This window comes from Emiliania huxleyi, assembly GCF_000372725.1.
Source record: "Emiliania huxleyi CCMP1516 chromosome Unknown EMIHUscaffold_135, whole genome shotgun sequence".
NCBI lineage: Eukaryota > Haptophyta > Isochrysidales > Noelaerhabdaceae > Emiliania > Emiliania huxleyi.
The window spans coordinates 128,239-136,673 of NW_005201240.1; the positions used below are offsets into that span (position 1 = coordinate 128,239).

At 66.2% G+C, this 8,435-nt stretch overlaps 5 protein-coding genes across 5 annotated transcripts; 2 read left to right on the forward strand and 3 right to left on the reverse strand.

Annotated features, from left to right (window-relative positions):
- Window positions 1–80: 80 nt before the first annotated feature.
- On the forward strand, window positions 81–677 carry EMIHUDRAFT_226882 (hypothetical protein; the record flags this gene model as incomplete). Its single annotated transcript, XM_005788407.1, has 1 exon — window positions 81–677. One exon carries the CDS (start codon window positions 81–83, stop codon window positions 675–677), a length of 597 nt encoding a protein of 198 aa, XP_005788464.1.
- A 311-nt stretch (window positions 678–988) lies between these two features.
- Window positions 989–4,989, reverse strand: EMIHUDRAFT_423357 (hypothetical protein). Its single transcript, XM_005788408.1, has 11 exons — window positions 4,359–4,989; window positions 4,124–4,235; window positions 4,006–4,049; window positions 3,853–3,918; window positions 3,668–3,722; window positions 3,489–3,598; window positions 3,020–3,421; window positions 2,787–2,939; window positions 2,280–2,621; window positions 1,770–2,203; window positions 989–1,655 (listed from the first exon to the last, which is right to left on the reverse strand). The coding sequence occupies exons 1-11, from the start codon at window positions 4,980–4,982 to the stop codon at window positions 1,133–1,135; spliced, it is 2,865 nt and encodes a 954-aa protein (XP_005788465.1). The 5' UTR covers window positions 4,983–4,989; the 3' UTR covers window positions 989–1,132.
- A 386-nt stretch (window positions 4,990–5,375) lies between these two features.
- EMIHUDRAFT_226885 (hypothetical protein) lies at window positions 5,376–5,751 on the forward strand (the record flags this gene model as incomplete). The annotated part of the gene is made up of 3 exons (XM_005788409.1): window positions 5,376–5,397; window positions 5,466–5,586; window positions 5,655–5,751. The coding sequence occupies 3 exons, from the start codon at window positions 5,376–5,378 to the stop codon at window positions 5,749–5,751; spliced, it is 240 nt and encodes a 79-aa protein (XP_005788466.1).
- Window positions 5,752–5,925: 174 nt separating this feature from the next.
- On the reverse strand, window positions 5,926–7,143 carry EMIHUDRAFT_226886 (hypothetical protein; the record flags this gene model as incomplete). Its single annotated transcript, XM_005788410.1, has 4 exons — window positions 5,926–6,085; window positions 6,160–6,302; window positions 6,370–6,523; window positions 6,587–7,143. 4 exons carry the CDS (start codon window positions 7,141–7,143, stop codon window positions 5,926–5,928), a joined length of 1,014 nt encoding a protein of 337 aa, XP_005788467.1.
- A 777-nt stretch (window positions 7,144–7,920) lies between these two features.
- Window positions 7,921–8,414, reverse strand: EMIHUDRAFT_226887 (hypothetical protein; the record flags this gene model as incomplete). The annotated part of the gene is made up of 2 exons (XM_005788411.1): window positions 7,921–8,283; window positions 8,361–8,414. The coding sequence occupies 2 exons, from the start codon at window positions 8,412–8,414 to the stop codon at window positions 7,921–7,923; spliced, it is 417 nt and encodes a 138-aa protein (XP_005788468.1).
- Window positions 8,415–8,435: the final 21 nt, after the last annotated feature.

Here is an 8,435-nt window from a genome sequence, read left to right on the forward strand (position 1 = left end):
AGGCCACGGGGGTGTCCGACGTGAGCGAGGTGATTGAGAAGTTCCTCACGCAGGAGACGACGCACAGGAACCTGGAGCAGATGACTGCCGAGGCACAGGCCGACATCGACAAGCTCACGGCCAAGAAACGCGAGGCGCACGAGCGCATGCAGCGGCTCAAGTACAGCGCCGAGGCGGGCGAGGAGCCGCCGCAAGTGGCGTCGCCCGAGCCTGCGGGCCGCACGCACGAGCGGCACCGGCACCGGCACGAGCGGCTGGCCAAGGTGCTCGTCGCGATCAAGGCGGGGGTCGAGCATCTCGCCGACCGTCTCGATGGGGTCGACATCGAGGAGGCGCGGCTGGCGCTCACAGAGGACAACATGGTGGAGGTGCTCCACCAGTGCGAGAAGAAGCTGCGGCGGGTGATTGACGCCATTCGAGAGGAGGAGGAGGCGATGGTGCGAGAGATGGGTCAGTCCACTCTCAAGGCGCGGCCGGACATGCCGTCGGAGCCGATGGCCGCCAATAATTGCCGCATTGGCGACGTGGATGGCGAGGACGTCGATTCGGAGGAGGAGTACGAGGAGGATCTGGAAGAGGAGGTATTTGACCGCGACGCTCTCAAAGAGCAGTCGCGAGGCATGCTCGACATGGCGAGCAAAAAGCGGACGAAGAAGAGGAGGGCCAACGGCAACTAGCGCGTATGGTGTCGGCGTCGCTGGTTTCTAGCTCGTTGGACGCATCAGCCTGGACGGCGAGCTGGATGGAGAGGAGGGCGGGAGATCTGTTATAAAGGGTGTTCATTATCAACCCCGATCCGCCGCACATCTCGTGCACTCCTTGAGCGGTCTCGCGCGCCGGCGCGCCCCCGTCTCAGCTCTCACTCTCAGCTCTCACCCCGGCGTGCAGGGCCGAGATAATAGGTTATAGCTTATTGCGCGCCGAGCGGGGGTCTCCGGTTTTTTTGCGTAATGCGAGAAATGTGAGTTGTGAGTGTCAGTGGTGTGTGATCTTATGCAGGGCATCTTATCGTTCACAGCGCCCCCCCAACAACAAGCAGCGGACATGCAGGGTACGGCTAACTAACATGCGCACGTCACACCAGGTTCGCCTCGAACAGATTCGCCACGGCTAACGCCACACGCGCGCCACATCACGCTCCCTTGCTCCGTGGCTGGTACTGGAAGAAGGAGAAGGCGGTGTTTTGGCGGAGCGAGGTCTGCATCGCCTCGTAGAGACGCAGCCCCTCCTCGCGGTACACCTGGATCGGGTCGGTGCCAGAGTACGCCTTGAGGCCCGCAAAGTCCTTGACGTACCCCATCGCCTTCATGTGCGCCTTCCAGAGCGTGTCCGTCTGCGTCAGCGCGAGGAAGCGGCCGGACTCGACCGCAAGACCCGGCCGGACGCTGTCCAGCTCGGCTGCCTTGGCGCGCAACGCCTCCTGCACCGCCGCATGCGCGCGCTCCTCGGCGCCGTCGCCCTCGAGGTCGGCGGCGGTGAGCGGCACCGCGGGGAAGAACTGCTGCAGCTTGGCGAGGGTCGCCTCTGCGCCCGACGCATCCAGGTTGCTCTTCAGGATGTCGGAGGCGGTGCCGGCCGCGTGGGCGGCGAGGGTGTCGAGCACCTCGTCGGCCGAGCCGCGCAGCACCGCGGCGCGGGTCCGGTAGGTGTCCTCCCTCTGGACGGCGAGCACCTGGGGGGGTGGGGGTGGTGGGGGTGGGGGCAGCGGGTGGGGGGGGGAGGGCGCAGCGCGGGGGGGGGGGGGTTGTTGCAGCGGCGCCTCCTCGAACTCGAAAAGCTTCTGGCGGAGCTCGTAGTAGTAGCGCTCGACCTTGGGCTGGGTCTCCTCCACCACCCGCTGCACCTGCCCCGACTCGAGGGGCTGGTCCTCGGAGATGCGCATGAAGTCGAGCAGCCCCTTGATCTTGTCGCCGCCGAAGAGGCGGAAGATGCGGTCCTCGAGCGAGAGGAAGAAGTGCGTCGAGCCCGGGTCGCCCTGCCGGCCCGCGCGGCCGCGCAGCTGACCGTCGATCCGGCGCGAGTCGTGCAAGTTCGTGCCGATGACGTGCAGCCCTCCCGCCTGCAGCACCCGCTCCTTCTCCGGCGCGAGCTCCTCGGCGAACTCTTCGCCGACCGCCTCGAGCGCCTCGCGCGCCTCGTCCTCGACCGACTCCTCGAACACCGCCGCCGATGAGGCCGCCACCGCGAGCAGCTCGTCCAGCGCCTAGGCGGAGAGGACCCACGCGACGCTCAGGGAAGCCTCCACGAAAGTGCCACGGCGAGCAGCCCTCGTCCGGCGCCGCGAGCTCCGCCCGCTCGTGACCCTCGGCGTCGTCGTCCGCCGCCGCCGCCGCGCGCGACTGGGCGAAGCGCGCCGCCGCGCGGCCGACAGCGGCCTCCGCCTCCTCCGACACAGCGCGCGGGAAGAAGCCGTCGCGAGGCGGCGTGACGCCGGACAGGCCGGCGGCGGCGGCGAAGGCGGTGCGCAGGTAGAGGCGGGCCATGAAGGCGGGGTTGCCGCCGAGCAGGATGTCGGTGCCGCGCCCAGCCATGTTTGTCGAGATAGTGACGGAGCCCTCGCGGCCGGCCTGGGCGACCACCTCCGCCTCGCGCTGCGCCGCCTCGGGCGCCGCGGAGAGGACCTGCGGGGGGGGGGGGGGGGGAATCCGGAAAGGGGGGGGGGGGGAAGTGGAAGAACAAGGGAAGAGGAGGGAGGGGGGAACCGAAGAAGAAAAGTGGGGAAACCGGAGGAAACCGGAAACGGAGGGGAAAATGGGAGGAGGCCAAGCCAGGGTTTCCAATCTCCCCTCGGGGTTGACCCCCAGCTCGGTCAGCTTGTCCCAAAAAACCTGAAACCCCCCCACCGAAGTGGTCCCAACCAGAATCGGCCGGCCGCTCCTCCGCAGCGAGAGCAGCTCGGCGAGCGCCGCGTTGGACTTCCCGCGCGTCGTCTTGAAGACCTGCGGCCGCGGCTCCGGCCAAGCGCTCAGGAGCTAGCTGCCCGGCAGGGTCTAAAAAAGGGTCCGGGTTCGGGAGTCACAGAGTCTGGGATGTCGGAGCGCAGCGACGGGAGGACGGGCGGCACGTCGACCACGTCGAGGCCGTAGATGGTCGCGAACTCCTCTGCCTCGGAGAGGGCGGTGCCCGACATGGAGGAGAGCTTGCGGAAGCGGCGGAAGAGCGACTGGTAGGTTACAGACGCGACCACCTCCGTCTCCGGCTGCACCATCAGCCCCTCCTTGGCCTCGACCGCCTGGTGCAGCCCGTCGCCCCACCGGCGCCCCTCCATCACGCGGCCGGAGAACTCGTCGATGATGACCGCCTCGCCGCCCTGCACGAGGTAGGACCGCTCCTTGACGAAGAGCTCCTTCGCCTTGAGGGCGTTCGACACGTACGACGCCCACGGGTTGGTCGGCTCGTACAGGTCGCCCACCGCGAGCGCCTGTGAACAGCTCACGCCGTGAAGAGGCGAAGTGCGCAGCGGTGGTCGCGCCTCCCGCCGCGAGAACCTTTTCGCAATCGCGCGTGCCCTTGTCGGTCAGCGAGACCGTCTGCTCCTTCTCGAAAACGTCGTAGTGAATCCCGCGCTCGAGCACCGCCGCCAGCTTGCTCGCCGCGCCTAGTCGGTGACCACACCGCCCTGTGCGAGCGAGGACAGCAGATGCACGCCGCCGCCCGCTCGCCGCGCCGAACTTGTCGACCGGAGCGTCCGTCTTGCCGGAGATGATGAGGGGCACGCGCGCCTGCAGATAGGGGGAGATAGGGGGAGATAGGGGGAGATGAGGAGCGGCACGCGCGCCCGGAGATGCAGCCGAGATGAGCCGAGAGGTAGCCGAAGTTCGTCTTGCCGGAGATGGCGAGCGGCGCGCGCGCCTCGTCGATCAGCACCGAGTCGCCCTCGTCAACAACGCAGTAGTTGAGCTCGCGCCGAAGCACCACCTGAGCCATGCAGCGGCCCCCGCACCGTGTGAGCACCGTGTGAGTGAGCAGTGGTGTAGCAGCAGCACAACCCCGCAGCGCGCGCGCCTCCTCCGCAGTCACGGCCAGGTTGTCGCGGAGATAGTCGAAGCCTACAGACAAAGCAATGCGGCCTCCGGAAACAAGAACTGTGACAAGGCGGGGTTGTCGCGGAGGCAGTCGAGGCCGAGCTCCGAGTTGGTCACATACGTCACGTCGCTCGCGTACGCCTCCCGCCGCGCCGCCGTGTCGGAGCCGGACTGGACGAGGCCGACACTCAGCCCGAGGAAGGCGTACACCTGCCGTGCGGTCGGGACGGGCCGTGAGCAGCAGGACGGCAGGAGGAGGAGGAGCGGAGGAGGCGGAGCAGCGCGCGCTCGAGGAGCAGAGTGGAGGAGCAGGGGCAGGGGGGGGGGGCGGACCTGGCCCATCCCCTCGGCGTCGCGCCGGGCGAGGTAGTCGTTGACCGTCACCACCATCGCGCCCTTCCCGCTTAGCGCGTTGAGGTACACCGCCCCAGTCGCCACCAAGGTCTTTCCCTCGCCGGTGCCCATCTGCGCCAGCTTGCCGTCGTTCAGCGCCATCGCGCCGACGAGCTGCACGTCGTAGTGGCGGAGGTCGAGCGTGCGCCAGGCAGCCTCGCGCACCACAGCGAACGCCTCCTCGAGCAGCTCCTCCTCCGTCTCGCCCGCCGCGAGCCGCTTCCGGAACTCGGCCGTCTTGGCGGCCAGCGCCTCGTCCTCGAGCGCCTCAATCTCGTCCTCGAGGTCGTTGATGCGAGCGACCCGCTCGGTGTACGCCATCACCGTCCGATCGTTTGCCGCCGTGAAGGCGGCCGTCTTTGGGTCACTTTTGCTGTCGCTCGCCTGCTCGCCGCCACCGCGGATGGCCTCGCTCACCTGGTCGAGCACGCCCATCGCCGCGCTCGCCGTGCGCGTGGGCGACGCCACGGCAGGACGCTGGTGCGTGCACACGCGCACGGCGGGTGCTAGCGGCAGGTAGGCGGTGGACCCGCCGACGAGCAGCGACGCCAGCGCGGCCAGCATTCTGCCTAGAGACGATTCAGTGAAAACGCAAGTACAGCAAAAGAATTCATTGGTGCAAGGAAAGAAAGAGAGGGGGGCTCGCGATGACGAGTGAACTACAGGTAGTGGGGAAGGCAGCCTCGATTGCCATACAGACATGGGTGCGAAACAACGACAAGACCAAGGCACGGGCAGAGGAACGAGAGAAGAATATAGGGTGGATAAAGCGCCTGTTCACGGCATGGAGGGTGAGCCACACCGGACGTACCGAGCGAAGAGCCGAGCGGAAGGAAGCCGGGGAAGATGACTCCGAGGAGGACGAACCAGTGGAAATCCAGTTGTCAGATGTCACGATGCATCCGAAGGGGACCCCAGCGCCGGCATCATCCGTAGAGGCAGGTGCCACTCCTCTACATGGACGTCAACCTTGGCCCTGGTACGGCGCTCGTCCCAGCCACCGTTCGCAACAAGGCCAAGCGTCACGCCTCCTTCTACGTCCTCTAGGCAAGACTGGCCGCATTGGCCTTCACGAGGACGACGACCCGCGGCAGCTCGCGCGCAGCTTTGCTCGCACGTACCAGCTCGATGCGATGATGCGCGAGCGGCTGCAGCAGCTCATCGAAAGGTACGAGTCGGGTTGCGGGGAGACGTTTACCGCGCAGCAAGAGACGCATGGGCTGCTCCCGATGGTAGGTACATGGACGAGGTTGTGCCGGGACTTGCGGCCCAGTGCAACGCCGCCCCGTCGACGAGCGACATTTCGTCGGAGGCGGTCGCCGAGGCGCCGTGAGCGTGAGTGCAGGTCGTCGTCACGGTTCGATGGCTGCGCGTACACGCGACGAGCGGCAGCTAAGAATTGACATTCTGTGTAGGCGAACAGAGGCAACAACTTCGCGTGCCGGCTGCTGCCTGTGGAAATTTGCCAACGGTGTTACGGAGCTGGAAGCTGGGAATAGCTGCGCGTTTAGCGCAGCGGTCTGGGGCCCCCTTTGAGCCTCTCGTTTAGCGCGGCCGTGGAGGTCTCAAATATGATCCAAAATGGTGTGCGGTGGTCCAAAATGGTGTGCCAATCTTCGTGGAGACATATATAGACAAAAAAGCGACTGTGACTGTTGCGCTGACCGCTGTGCCGAGACTGGGTGCGGGTGCGGGTCCGCGATCACGGCCGCGCCGCGCACGCTCCGAGCTGCTGCATCACCCATCCTCAGGCTCCACCGCGTCTGTCGGGCGAAGCAGCTCGAGAGCACGCTCCTCGTCTAGCGAGGGGCTTCCGGGTGCCTCGCCTCCGCTAGCACCGCTCTCTCCCCGCCCGCGAGCCAGCCGGGCGACACCAGCAAGCACCTGCAGGCGTCAGGCCCGGAGGTTTTCACGTGCAAGGCGGCGCCCAGGAGAGGCGCGGTCGGCGAACCTTGCTGCCCCACCACACGTTGAGCGAGTTGAGAGCGAGGTTGGCGGCCATAGTGACAAAGACAACGTGCGGTCGCAACCGAGGGTCGCCGGCGCGGAGGAGGGCGATGGAGTCGCTCCACCAAAACACCGACCCCGGCATGCCAAAGCCCCACCTGCGTGGCGGAGGCTTTGTGGGAGAAACGACTCTTCGGGACGTTCTGTGACGAGGCACGCACCGGATGATGAGGAAGGCGGCGGCAAAGCCCACGTTAGCGCAGCTGAAGGTGCGTGTGTGGGTTAAGCGACACGCAATAAGCTGCGAGCGGAGGTTGAGCAGAGGCGTCGAGGCCTCCCAGCAGAGGAAGAAGCAGGCAGCCCGCTGCTGGAAGGGCTGAAGCGCGTGCCAATAAATGAAGAGTCCCGCAGACGCGTGTAACACAAATGGCCAGCCCTGACAGGCGGCGGTGCAGAAGAACACGTCCCACACAAAGAAGGCCGCTGCGATGGCACAGGCCAGGCTGGCGCGGTCAGAAGTGCCGAAGGCCTCGTCGGCAGCCAGCGCATCGCCCGGCCAAAGATACTCTGGCAGCGCGACGAAAACTATCCCCGTCGCGAACAGAGAGCCCACCACGCGCCCGTGCCAGTCTCTCTGCTCTGACGGCGAGAGAGGCCTGTAGTGCGTGGCAAAAAGGCGCGGTGCAACGAGGATGGACGCCACGTGCAAGCCGCAGAAGAGCAACACGAACTTGCCGACGAGGTGTATAGTGGAGGAGACTGGTAGAGGTCGCTCCATGGTCCGGCAAGAGGAAAAGATATCTGTCTCGGTGTGTCTGCGTGTGTGTGCGACGGCGCTTCACTTGAATGGCGTTCGCTTCGGCCGGCCTGCCGCCGCCGGCGCTCAACGCTGCCGCTGCCGAGGGCGCGGCGCGCGGCCGCGACGGCGCGCAAGAGGCCGATGATGGCCAGAGACTCGGCGTGAAGCGCCGCCTCGACGGCGAGCTCGCGAGCGCGCGCGTCAGCAGACGCGAGCGCGCGAGTGTTGAACCGGACGCTCCATAGCAACACTCAAGATACACTCCAAGGGGGGTACACGTTTTCTTTTCGGGTTTCGTGGGTTCCAGTGCACACTTGGAACCGACGAAACCGAAGAGGGTTCGGGCCCCGGGGTGGTTTTATTGCGCGAGCGCCGCACCGATGCCCACAGGCTCCGGCTAATGGCTTATTTTGGGGGGGGGGGGGGTGAGGAGGGGCGGGGGTGTGTCATCGTGATTAGTGTTGTGTTGCGTCGTCAAGCATGGCGTCAAGACACGAGAGCGGTCGTAAGCGCGCGCGCTCGCGCGCGCGCTTCAGCGCTGCGGGGCTTCGCGCGTGCCCGCGTCGGTAGTCGGTGTGTTTTTGTGGATTGTGCGCACAGCGAACTGCGTTACTCATACTGCGATGTTCTTGCCATAGCAGTACGAATATGCCTCACGAACGACACAGAGACACTGCACTTTATAACACGTAACACCCCCGCGAACACAACGGCAGCGGCGGCTCTGTCACAGTTCACAGATGTGAGATTGGCGATTTAGCAACTGTCAGAATCGCTGTCGAGCGGCTGCGAGTCCGGGGACAGGTCTGCCTCGTCGCAGAGCGGGGGCAGTCGCTTCGCCTCGCCGTCCTGAATGATCGTCGCCTCGGCGTGCCGGTCCTCGGGCGCCCTGTACTCAAAGCCGAGCGCGGCGAAGATGTCCGCCTCGCTCTCGGCGGGCACGATGTTGCGCGTTCCTCGAACCTCCTCTCCGCGCGAGTTGATGCCGCCGCGGTTCGCGAGGCCGTGGTCGGAGAGGGAGTACCCCATCTTCTTCGCGTAGAAGCGCATGCTCCGGTTGAAGTGGTCGTTGCCCGTGAAGTAGAGCAGCGCGTACGCAAACTCCTCCCTCGGGTAGACCTTGGGCGGGGGGGGGGGGGGGTAACCCCTTCCGCCTGGGCCCTGGACCAAGACGAGAGCATGGCAGGGGCCCTCACCCTTGAGGACAACCCCCCGTGTGAGGCGTAACCCTCGAGCCGCCCGATGTCCATTTCCGAGAAGCTCTCGCCCAT

Bases quoted from the DNA above. Each gene is read 5' to 3' on its own strand.
- EMIHUDRAFT_423357 (XM_005788408.1), bottom strand. From the start codon at position 4,982: ATGCTGGCCGCGCTGGCGTCGCTGCTCGTCGGCGGGTCCACCGCCTAC. The intron at 4,236-4,358 runs GTCCGCCCCCCC...ACCGCACGGCAG, and splicing joins ACGCCGAGGGGATGGGCCAG to GTGTACGCCTTCCTCGGGCT. The intron at 2,622-2,786 runs GGGAGATTGGAA...CCCCCCCCGCAG, and splicing joins AGCTGGGGGTCAACCCCGAG to GTCCTCTCCGCGGCGCCCGA.